At 37.0% G+C, this 12,393-nt stretch overlaps 2 protein-coding genes across 6 annotated transcripts in view; one reads left to right on the top strand and one right to left on the bottom strand.

Annotated features, from left to right (window-relative positions):
* AIMP1 (aminoacyl tRNA synthetase complex interacting multifunctional protein 1) overlaps positions 1-4,215 on the bottom strand; it is a 37,529-nt gene extending 33,314 nt beyond the window's left edge. Inside the window, exons 1-2 of one of the 2 annotated variants that reach the window (XM_035030237.1) lie at positions 4,109-4,205; positions 1,197-1,245 (exon numbers count right to left, since the gene is read on the bottom strand). Coding sequence is in view for 1 of the 2 variants with exons in the window: in XM_035030236.1 (XP_034886127.1) it covers positions 4,109-4,110 (2 nt within the window). In the remaining variant the exon portion in view is untranslated. Of the gene's footprint in view, positions 1-1,196; positions 1,246-4,108 lie in introns of both variants that reach the window. The other variant, XM_035030236.1, reaches the window with a different exon arrangement.
* A 237-nt stretch (positions 4,216-4,452) lies between these two features.
* TBCK (TBC1 domain containing kinase) overlaps positions 4,453-12,393 on the top strand; it is a 227,149-nt gene continuing 219,208 nt past the window's right edge. Inside the window, exons 1-3 of one of the 4 annotated variants that reach the window (XM_035030233.1) lie at positions 4,468-4,746; positions 6,704-6,734; positions 12,142-12,362. In XM_035030233.1, the coding sequence (XP_034886124.1) occupies positions 12,170-12,362 (193 nt within the window). In that variant the 5' untranslated portion in view covers positions 4,468-4,746; positions 6,704-6,734; positions 12,142-12,169. Of the gene's footprint in view, positions 4,751-6,703; positions 6,735-12,141; positions 12,363-12,393 lie in introns of all 4 variants that reach the window. The other 3 variants (XM_035030232.1, XM_035030235.1, XM_035030234.1) reach the window with 3 other exon arrangements.

The raw sequence follows: 12,393 nt of genomic DNA, 5'->3' as shown, positions 1-12,393 counted from the left end.
ATTAACATGCCTTTTGAGATATTTTGGATTAGCTTCTAGTCAGGTCTATATGTTGACACAACTTTTTCTCAAATGCTAAGAGCTATTTATTGTTTTTAGAATTAGAAGCTCTGGAAACAGGTTTTCTAGTACATGTTAATTAACTGTCTTTAAACTTTCAAAAATATAAGTAGTATGCATAAGTTTATGTCCATACTTTCTAGCAATATGCAGATATTGATCACTAGCACCAGCAGAAGAGCAGTATCTATAGCCAACAAATCTTGGTTGAATCACATACTTAATAGGCTGTGTGACCTTGGTAAAGTTACTTAACTTTTCTGTGCTTTATTTTCTTAATTATAAAATGAGGATAGTTTCACCTGATTTCACTTCCTACTTCTTTACCTCCTTTTAGGGCTCTTTTTTCTTGACTTGTCCCTTTGATGCTTATGTTTTTCAGAGTTTGGTCCTGATCTCTAGTCTCTTCTACGGATTACAAACTATCACCACAGAGATCAGGGATGTCTTTGTGTTCCAGGGTAACAATGATCGAAACAGCTGAAGGTGAATGCTTTAAGCAAGGCAAAACAGACTGCACAACTCCCTGTTGTCTGCCATTTACGCTACCTGCCAGGCCCCTATAAAAAAATTTAAGTTCACGACTGCAATTTTACTTATATTTCCTAATTTTGAGCCATGTGCTGGGTTTATAGTAAAGAGCAAAATTAAACATGTTCTTTGTACTCACTAAGCTTTCAGACAAATGAGGGAAACACAGTAAATTGGAAAAACAAATTTAAATGAGGTTATGTTTAGGGCAACAGTGCTAGTTTAGAAACAACTTAAAGCTTAAAGCTCAGACAGATCTTGCACCATTCAACCTAGTGCTCATTTCATTATTGTGCGCCAACTGCTCCATAGTGATTTTCAACTTTATATTGAGTACCTGTTGAATTTTGTAACTTTTAAGTTCCCTTAGTCTCCTCAGAGCTTTCAATGTGCTAATAGACTTAGGGTTTCTCACAGATGATAATGTTAATAAAACAGTAACAGATAAAATTTGCAAAGTATTTATTATGGGCTGGCTGAATGCATTACATAGATCACCCATGAATACTGTAATTATTTCCATTATACACAGAAGAAAATTTGAATTAAAATTAATTTGCCTTAGGTCATATGACTAGTTAGTAAATAAAAGGATTAAAACTTACCGTCTGTCTGATTCTGGAGTCAGCTCTTTTAATGTCCAAGCTATAATTTCTATAAAAGACATAATTATGTAGAGTTTCCAAATGTATTTAACCACAGAATCCTAACCAAGGAATACCTATTAACATTTACTAGAATAGTATCCTCTAAAAGAGTTTGGGAATACTGGCTTAATCTGCACTAAATTTTATTTATTGATTAGGAGATAAAACAGACATATTTAATTGCATGTACAGTAATCATAAATGTAAAACACTTACATAGAGAAAAAAATTACACGGAGAAATAATACTTAACTGCACGCACAGTAATTACAAATATAAAACACATAAAGAAAAAAAGAGAAAACAGTCCATGAGATGTTAATTCTGTTTGGATAGTAAGAATTCTTGGATAGTTTAGATTTTTTTTTCCTTTACTAAATTAAAAAATAATGACCTTGGGGCGCCTGGGTGGCTCAGTCAGTTAAGCCGCTGCCTTCACCTCAGGTCATGATTCCAGGACCCTGGGACCGAGCCCTGCATCAGGCTCCTTGCTCTGCGGGGAGCCTGCTTCTCCCTCTTCCTCTGCCACTCCCCCTGCTTGTGCTCTCTCTCTCTCACTCTGTCAAATAAATAAATAAAAACTCTTTAAAAAAAAAATGACTTTTTATGACAAAAAGAATTTGAAAAGTATTATCTAAATTATTCTGCCTCTTAACATTAATTTTGTTCACAATATTCATTATATTTCATTAGACCTAAAAAGCCATTGTAAGATGCCACTAATCAAAGCTGAGGCTGATTTTATGAAATACATGAATTTAGACATCTTTTTTTTTTTTGAATTTAGACATCTTAATTATTAAAACATATACAAAAGGCTATTTCTGAGATTTCTGTCATTTCCAAATGGCTTCCCTTTATCTCAGCAATTTCCTCAGTAGTCTTTCCCCACTCTGATTCTAAATTGCCAATAATTCCTTTTTTTTTTTTTTTAAGATTTTATTTATTTATTTGAGAGAGAGAGAATGAGAGACAGAGAGCATGAGAGGGAGGAGGGAGAGGCAGACTCCCTACCGAGCAGGGAGCCCGATGCAGGACTCGATCCCGGGACTCCAGGATCATGACCTGAGCCGAAGGCAGTCGCTTAACGAACTGAGCCACCCAGGCGCCCAATAATTCCTTTTTTTAATTTAAATTCAATTAATTAACATATAGTGTATTACTAGCTTCAGAGGTAGAGTTCAGTGATTCACCAGTCTTATATCCAGTAATTCCTTTTCCATAGCAAACTCCCTGCCCCAGGTTTTCAATGTTAGGGACCAAATATAAACAAATAAGCTATTATTTTGAAATGGAAGATTTAAGTGCAGGTTGTCAATTTTCCTTTATAATATAGGAATTCTACAAAAATTTGGAAGTGTCTCTCTACTTTCCAAAACACCTGATTTCACTGTTTCAGAACTTCAATTAGGTAAAGGTTTATATTCTTCTTAGATGCCATAAGGATTGTATTTCATCAAATCTAAGATGCTATCAATTGTAAAATGGCTCCAATTAAGACGCTCTGTCATTTTATGTACCATTAAGAAAAAAGCACACAGGCGCCTGGGTGGCTCAGTCGTTAAGCATCTGCCTTCGGCTCAGGTCATGATCCCAGGGTTCCGGGATAGGGCCCTGCATCGGGCTCCCTGCTCGGCAGGAAGATGCTTCTCCCTCTCCTACTCCCCCTGCTTGTGTTCCCTCTCTTGCGTTCTGTCAAATAAATAAAATCTTAAAAAAAAAAAAAAAAGAAAAGAAAGAAAAAGAGCACACATCCTGTATTATTTGAAAAATCTCTTTTAAATTTAGCCCTATTTTTATCTTATATAACTCTTTTGTTTCCCTATATTTCTGCATACACATTAACTTTTCACTTTAATGGTAATTCATCATATAAAGGATACTTAAAATGGAGACTAAAGTCAACTACTATATACTAACACTACACATAACTGAACTGATGACAATATTGACAGTTATGACCAAGTATGCACAAGTAGGGCCACTGACAACTATGTCACAAGTGCCACTTAGCTCATAGTGATTTTAAGACAATTATAAAATGCATGACAATTTTAGAAAAGTAAATATGAGAAAAGCATGTACATCAGGATTAATAAACTATAGTAATTCTTTTTTTAGGTTTTTTTTTTTTTTTTTTTTGAGAGAGAATGGGAGAGAGAGCACGAGAGGGGGGAGGGTCAGAAGGAGAAGCAGACTCCCCGCCGAGCAGGGAGCCCGATGCAGGACTCGATCCTGGGACTCCAGGATCATGACCTGAGCCGAAGGCAGTCGCTTAACCAACTGAGCCACCCAGGCGCCCAATAAACTATAGTAATTTTAATCACTTTTTTCTCTCCTCCCACCGTCAATTCCTAATCTAACCTTCCAATCTTCGTTCCTCCATTTGCTTCGTAACCTGCCAAATCACCCCATATGGAGAGCATCTTTATTACCATGCTACATAACGTGGTACTTTTTAGAACTATCTTAAAACTCCTACTAGGATTTAAAACACGTGCCAAAAGTCAGAATTTTTAAAAAGGTAAATAATAAAAATTAAATATTCTGAGAACAATGAGTCCCAGAGATACTCAAATTATATAGCAGTGGTAACCGGCAATAACTCCAGGGGTGTTTTTGCAACCTTTGCCAAAATACAGAAAACAGACCTAAAACTATTCTTTTCGTGAATGTTTCTTTTTTGTTTATTTATTTATTTACGAGGCATGTATTGAGGAAATGAATTCAAATTCTAGCCTGGTGTTGGGATGAGCGTATTTCCCTCTAGTTTCGACAGGCCAGGTCCCATCTCGCCAAGTCGAGTAAGGGAAGGGGGACTCCTTCGAACTCAACCAGCCCACCCGGGACCCTCGGTGGGCGCCACTCACATGAATCGGTGGACAGAGCAACCTGGGGAGCCTCACTCGGGCAGCCTCAGTCCGGAGCAGTTGGGAACACGCTCCCGCACACGACAGCACTGAGAAAGGACCCAACGAGGTGTCCCCAGCAAACGCCTGAGCGTTCCACCGATTTAACTCCAAATTCTGTCTCCCCCTTCCTGTGCGCAGCCACACCACGCTCTCCGTCTTCTGTTTCCTTAACCAATAACTCCAATCCCCCTGCACTTCTTCCTTGGTGTCTACATTTTGTCACCAGCTTGGGCAAGGGGCAAAACGCTGGACGTCTGGGTCTTTCCTCAACGTTGTGTCGTGGAAGTTGTGAGGTCAGAGGAAATGGCCCGGCGGAATCGAGGGTGGGGCGGGGAGAGCTGGGAGCTGTCAGTGGAGAGAGTCAGACTCACGCTCCTGGCCAGATTCCGAGCTGGAAATTTCGGCGGATTCTAGCTAGCGGGCAAAGGGCAACTCCGGCGCTCGAGGAGCGGCTTCTTTTGTAGAAGCAGCTGAAATGCAGGGTCTGGTACACTAAGCAGTAGCGGCCGCGGCAGCAGCCACAGCAACAAGCTGGGGCCCTGTGTAGAAGCTCCATCCCCTTGTGTTTGTGGCCGCCTGCGTCCCCACACTCAGAGGCAGGTATTTGGGTTTGTCAGTTTTGTGTGTCGTAGTGGGTGGGGCTGGTGGGAGGTAGAGGAAAGTCAAGTGCAGCGAGTGGCCCGGCTTGTCCCACAGTAAGGGGAGCCAACCTGTGGAGCTGCTTGCTGCTGAGGACTGTGCGCAGCCTTAGCTAATGTCCGCCTTCCCGCCCCCCGCCCCCCCAAAACGAGTTGACCTGAGTCCTTTGGGAACTGTAGGCAGCCATTTGAGAGTAACCACTGCATCACTGCTTCAAAGGAGGGTTTAAAGAAGAGGCTAGAGAATGTGGAATCAGCTCTCCGTTACTTACCATAGATATAAAGTCTTGGTTTTGTTTCTGGTTTCAAAGGTTTAGTCAGTTGTCGAGATGTAACATTCCCTGGGGAGCGGGAGAATGTGAACAATTGGAATTGTCAGTGGTTGCTTTTTAAGGCCCCTTGGTTCCTGTTTTTATTTGGGACAGAAAGACAACTTTTTTGAGGGAATGTATATAAAATAAATGAACTAGTATTATTCGCCCGTTGAAGAAATGTGTGAACTATTCATGATGAAATCAGCATCAACGCCCCCCCCCCCTTCTCATTTCGACTCAAAGTTCTTTGAGGGCAGGGATTGTGTCTTAGTCACTGTCCTTGGCCAGGCAGCTGGAAAAACACCTGACATCAAACAGCTTCAAGATATTTGTTGAATGAATGAATTTTCAAACCCCTCTGCTTACATTGTTTTTACTCAACTAATCTCTCACCTCGGCTTTTTTTTTTTTTTTCAGTAGCTTTCTTCCGCTCACCAAATGTGAACAAATCTATGTGTATATTTTGTACATATGAACCTTTTTATGTGCACCCATCTAGGAAGTAGTTGAAGTGGAATATTGATGAAATGTTTTATGCTAACTAGTATCTTATCCTTTTGAATAATTTGCATTTTCTTTATTTGGTTATTTGATTTTCAGTTGTCTGATAGAGGCTGTCTAATTGAAAGTCAAACAGCGTAATACAGAAGTATTGCATAATAAAATGCAGCAGTTTAGTGTCCCCCTTCCTACCCTTAGTCCTCTTCGTCAGAAATGACCACCTTTAATCTTTTCTAACTTTAGGTCTATATGTTGAATAATAAGTTAAAATGCCCATTCTTTTTTTTTTTTTAATTCTTAAGATAACCCACACTATCCCCAACCTCTCTTCTCCAAAGTTTTAATTAGTTATTACAATTTTTAGTTTTTCATATTGGTTAATGTTATAATTTTAAATAATATATAAAAATTATTTTTTCATGTCAATTTTCAAAAATGTATTTGGGCTCCTTATTTGGTAAAATGAGGAAAGTAATGACTCTACCTTCTTTACCACTGCAGAAACTACATCCACCACTCCCACCTTCCCTTATCTGGACCTTTACTTATACATTGTCAAGGTTAATAATATCTATATTGTATTTCTTAACTACAATTTTTTTGCTTTTTTGTGTGCTAAAAAACAGTAAAATGTTACAATATTATGGCTTTGTAAATATTCCTAAATCCAGGGCCAAAAAGTATGCCATGATACATTTCCTTCCCATTGTCTTCATTTCATGACCCCTATGCCACACTAAGGAGAAGACTTGTAATATTAACATTAAATTGACTTCTTTCTTCCTCTATGATGACAAAAAATTATGCCATAGTTAAGTGTGATTTATTTTTTGGATTGGGTACTTCCTATATAGCTTTTAACCTTCCTCACTTTTACAAAGGACTTTCTGTTTACTTTTGGGGACAAGGTACATGTGCTTTCTTCACCATGTCCTCTCATTCTTTGTATGAGAAGCTTCCATTCCATTTCTGTGCTTGAAGATGTTCCCTTTGAAGCCCAATCACTTTCTGTTTAATTTGAACAGATTACATTCTGGTAAGTTACATTGTTTCTTAACCACACATATTCTGTTTTTTGTTTTTCTCCTCTCTTTTGGTAGAATACATCCTAAGGATACTTATTCATAAAAGGTATGTGGATGGTAATTTTATTTTGTAATGTTCATAGGGCTGTAAATTATTTTTGCTATTATGACTGATAGTTTGGTAGGATATAGAAACAGAACTATGTCTCTTTAAGTCTTTCAAGGCTTTGTTGTCCTCTAACTTTCACTATTGCTCATGAAATGATGAGAATGACAGTCTTACAACTTGTTGATGCGTAAACTATTTGTTTTCTCTCTGGAGTGATTAAAAAATTTTAGTTTTGCATGATGCTTTGAAAATTTATGATGACATGTCTTGTGAGTTTATTCATCTTGCAGTGAACTCATTGAAAGGAGCTAGGATAAAATGTCTCAGTGTGGGTATTTTCATTTATCCTCCTTAATATCATAAGCCTTTTTAATTTGAAGTACACGTTACCCTTCCGCTGTGGGGAATTTTCTCCTATTCTGTCTTTCATAATTTATTCTCCTTTATTTTTCTCTGTTTTCTTTTTGAAACTCCTATAAGGTGGTTCTTGGATTCTTGGTTTGACTCATTAGGTCTATAACCTTTTTTCTTATGTTTTTATCTATTTGCTTTTTGTTCTATATTCTGAGCAGTTGTCTCAACTTTATTTTCCAACATTTCTATATAACTTGGTACTCATTTAACTTCCAACCACTCATTTAAAATTTTTCCTTTCTCATAGTATCTTAATTTTATTTCACTTTTTTATATTTTTATGAGATAAAATGTACATATATTAAAATGCACTGATTTTAAGTGAGTAGTTTGTTGAGTTTTGATACATGTAAACATCCATGTGACAACCACCACCCCAATCAAGATATAGAGCATTTTCACTCTTCCCAAAAATTTACTATGTTTCTCTATCCATTGGAGCCCATCCTCCCTGCCCAACCCACTATGTACTCATTTTTATCACTCTAGTTTAGAAATGTAGTTCTGAAACTACATTTAAATGGAGTCATAGAATATGAACTATCTGGGACTACTTTCATCAACATAATGTATTTGAGATACATATATTTTGGCATGTCTGTTCCTTTTCTGTTGTTGTTGAGTAGAATTCCATTGGATGAATAAGCCACAACTTATTTATCCATTCACTTGCGTGACGTTTTCATTGCTTCCAGTTTGGGGCTGTTGTGAGTAGAACTACATGAACATTCTCATACAACTAGTTTTATGGACATATTTTCATTTTTCTTTGGTAAATACATAGTAGGAGTGGGATTTCTGAGTCATAAGCTTAGGGTATTTTTAACTTTAGAACAGTTTCCCAAAAGGTTTTCCAAAGTTCTTGTGTCATTTTTACACTCCCGCCAGCAGCAGTATATTACCTCCAGTTCCACATTTTCCTCAACACTTGGTATTTCCAGTCATTCTAATTTTAGCCTTTCTGGTAGGTGTGAAATTGAATGTTTTTGTGGTTTTAATTTTGCATTTCCCTGATGATTAATGATTGAGAACTTTTTCATATGTTTATTATCTATTTGTATGTTCTCTTTTGTGAAAATATATGTTTAAGACTTTAGCCTATTTCTGTATTGACTTGTTTTCTTTTTATTATTGAGTTGTAGGAATTGTTTATATATTCTGGATACAAGTCCGCCATCATATATACACATATATATACATATATGTATTTTTTTTAAGATTTTATTTATTTATTTGACAGAGAGAGAGATAGCAAGAGCAGGAATACAAGCAGGGGGAGTGGGAGTGAGAGAGGGAGAAGCAGGCTTCCCGCTGAGCAGGGAGCCCGATGTGGGGCTGGATCACAGGACCCTGGGACCATGACCTGAGCCAAAGGCAGACGCTTAACGACTGAGCCACCCAGGCGCCCCTACATATATGTATTTGATAAAAATGTTGTATATATACATATATTTGTAAGTAAAATAACATTTTCCTTATCATTGGTTTGGATTTTCATTTTCTGAAAGGTGCCTTTTGATGTGCAGATGTTTTTAATGTCAGTGAGGTTCACTTTTATCAGTTTGTCATTTATGGTTAGTGCTTTTTTTTTTTTTTATCCTGCCTAAGAAATCTTTGCCTACCCTAAGGTTGCAAAGATATTCTCTTATGTTACATTTAGGTCTATAATCCATTGCAGATTTTCATGGATGTAATGGTAGGAATTGAGTTTATTTTTTTTTCTGTATGTATATCTTGTTCCAGCACCATTTGCTAAAAAGACTGTCCTTTCCCTATTGATTTTCTTGGCCTTGAAAATCGATTCATTGTATTTTTAAATTTTTTCATCTTAAAATTTAAAAAAATATGAAACATGTGGTTTATAGCACACACATATACAGATATGGAATATAGAAATTATGGAGCATAATAATAATGTGAACAACCATTAACCCACCTATTAAGAACTAACGTATTACCAAGATTTTTGAGGTTCTTATGGGATCTTCCCTAATCTCACTCCTGCTTTTCATACAATGGTAACCCTGTCCTCAGCTTTTACTATTATTACTATTTCTTTACTTTTTTAATATAATATTACCTCATATGAACGTATTCCTGAATTATTTTTTAGCTTTTCTTGTTGAATATTATGAATATTGACATACATTTTATGTGCTGTTTTTTTCCTACTCAAGGTTATATTTCTAGATTCATCAATGCTGTTAATTGTCGCTACAATTTGCTTATTTTCTTTCATGTATACTCTTCTATCAGGTGAATGTACCGCAATTTACTTAACCATTCACCTGTCTTTGGACATTTAAATAGTGTCCAGTTTGTGAATAATAGGAACAATACCATGCTGATCTTTCTCGTATGTATCCCTTTCTAAATGTGTGTAGGAGTTTCTGCAGGAATGGAATAGCAAAATAGTGTCAGACTGTTTTCCAAAGTGATTGTATTAGTTTACATTCTACTGCTTCATATCCTCCTCACATTATGTATTGTCAATTTTTTTTTTTTTTAAGATTTTATTTATTTATTTGACAGAGAGAGACACAGCGAGAGAGGGAACACAAGCAGGGGGAGCAGGAGAGGGAGAAGCAGGCTTCCTGCCCAGCAGGGAGCCGGATGCAGGGCTCGATCCCAGGACCCCAGGATCATGACCTGAGCTGAAGGCAGAAGCTTAACGACTGAGCCACTCAGGCGCCCCATATTATCAAATTTCTTAATTTTTACTATCTTGCAGGTATAAATTCTCATGTAGTTTTAATGAGCAACTTCTTGGATATTAATGAGGTTGTTCATCTGTATCAGCAATTCCTTTTTTACTCTTTTGTGAAATATGTTTTACCATACTGCCTGATGTAATGTCGTCTCAAATTTTTCTAAATATATTTCAGCCAGTTTTGGTTTTTGTTGTTTTCTTTTCCATAAGTTATTTCAGTTGCCTCCAGGGCAGATTTTTTTTATTTGTTTATTTTATTTTTTGCCCATTATAATGTAGTCTTTCTTCAACTATCTGGTGATTCCTGGGCAGTTCATTATTTCAGAGTTAAGGAAGTCTGTCTGAGAGCTTTGTGTATATGGATAAGCTTGTTGACTGCTGTACTGTGCTTTAGGATGGCTGGGTAGATAAATCTTAACTGGGGTCCTACAAATTCTAGAATTAAGAACAGTTCGCTTTTGTCACCATTGCTACCAGCTATTATTGTAATTCCCACACGGTTTAATTTCTAGGGAAGAAATTTAACTTTTTTTCCTTTGAGGATAAATAACTACCCAGTATTGGGAAGGCCAGTGGCAGAGTTAACTCTTTTATTCTTCAGCCCTTTAAATTATCTTTCTCATTTCAAACCCTCTTCTGACTTATGTTCCTCATTATTTCTGCTTCTCTGATCTGAAGCCTCTGAATCTGAAGAGGCCCAACACACCTCTTGACTGTAATATAGGTTGTAGCTTCTTTCTTTTGCTTATAACAATACTCCTATGTATGCAAAATGCTATATTGGAGTTTTTTGAACTCTTTCTTTAGTTCATGGCCCTTTTCTGTTCTCTTTCTTATTATGAGTTTATACATTTTAAAATGTTTCTTTTTAATGTTTTTAATGAGGTTTCTGCACAGACATGAAAAGTGGTCTATTCTATTTTGAATTCCAACATTTTTATCTTGAAAGCTGAGAAGGGAAGCATGCAGTGCTTGAGCAATGGAATGTCTTTTTAGTGAGACACCTGGGTGAGAGAAAGATTTTTTTTTGCCTAAGGATCTTTTTTGTTGTGATTATCTTAATGTGATTCAGATTGATTTGGAGCAAGTTCCTTAATCTCTAGGTTACCTCGTCTGGGGCATTATTTGCTTTGGAGGCCATGTCAATAGGACCACTCCAGATAGATAGATAGATAGATAGATAGATAGATAGATAGATAGATAGATAGATAGATAGATATGAAACATCTATAAACCAGGGGCAATAACATCTGTGAAGGTTGTTGAGAGAATTAAAACAGGTCACATGTAGGGGCGCCTGGGTGACTCATTCGGTTAAGCGTCTGCCTTCCACTCAGGTCATGATCCCCTGGATCCTGGGATTGAGTCCCATGTTCAGCTCCCAGATCACAGGGGAGTCTGCTTTTCCCTCTCCCTCTGCCCTTCTCCTCCCACCCCCCACCCATTCCTGCTCTCGCTCTCTGTCTCTCTCTCCCTCTCAAATAAATAAATAAATCTTTTAAAAAATAAATAACTAAAACAGATCACATGTAAAGTACCTAGCACAAAAACAAAAATTGATTCATTAAGTAATATTATAGAAGCCTCTATTATCTAGTTTAATTTTTACTACTATCAAAATAGAGGCCCTGAGGCACCTGGGTGGCTCAGTCCTTAAGCCTCTGCCTTCAGCTCAGATCGTGATCCCAGGGTCTCATAGGGCCCCTCCTCAGCAGGAAGCCTGCTTCTCCCTCTCCTACTCCCCCGCTTGTGTTTCCTCTCTCGCTGTCTCTCTCTCTGTCAAATAAATAAATAAAATCTTAAAAAAAAAAAAAATAGAGGCCCTGATAATTTAAAGTTAATGGTTGGTATCTTTATTTCCTCTTTCCTGACTTTACTCTCTGTGAGAAGGAAAAGTTCTTGATGGTCTTGATGGTCTCTTCTCTATTCAAGCTTTAGGTTGAGCTTAAGCATAAGATCCTTGTTGATATAAATATGCAATAACAAATTTCCTCTAAGCTATTAAAACCATCAGGTGTCATTGAAAAGGGAATGTTCTATATTTTCCTTTTTATGCCATTGAAAATCTTTGATTATGATTTAGAACTACAATGTAAATTTATGATTGGGTGGTTTTTCCTCTTTGATATTATCTTGGAATTTTTTAACTTTGATATATTTTACAGTGAAGTGTTCTGATTGGCATTTTCCTCCAAGTTATATATTACTAATCATATTTAAGGTTAGAAAACACTGGCTTAATTTTTGGTTGATCTGTCATAAAATTATCTCTTTTTCCAGATTATCTTAGAAGATCGAAGACTCCGAAATGTTTCCCCTAAAGGATGCTGAAATGGGTGCCTTTACCTTCTTTGCCTCGGCTCTGCCACATGATGTTTGTGGAAGCAATGGGCTTCCTCTTACACCAAATTCCATCAAAATTTTAGGGCGATTTCAAATCCTTAAGACCATCACTCATCCCAGACTTTGCCAGTATGTGGATATTTCTAGGGGAAAGCATGGTAAGTTGTTCTTTTTTTCTGTTTTTGTATT

Source organism: Mirounga leonina, unplaced genomic scaffold (assembly GCF_011800145.1).
Source record: "Mirounga leonina isolate KUSES-001 unplaced genomic scaffold, KU_Mleo_1.0 Mir_357, whole genome shotgun sequence".
NCBI lineage: Eukaryota > Metazoa > Chordata > Mammalia > Carnivora > Phocidae > Mirounga > Mirounga leonina.
Note: the sequence above shows the minus strand (reverse complement) of the source record. Positions and strands in the feature narration are given on the sequence as shown.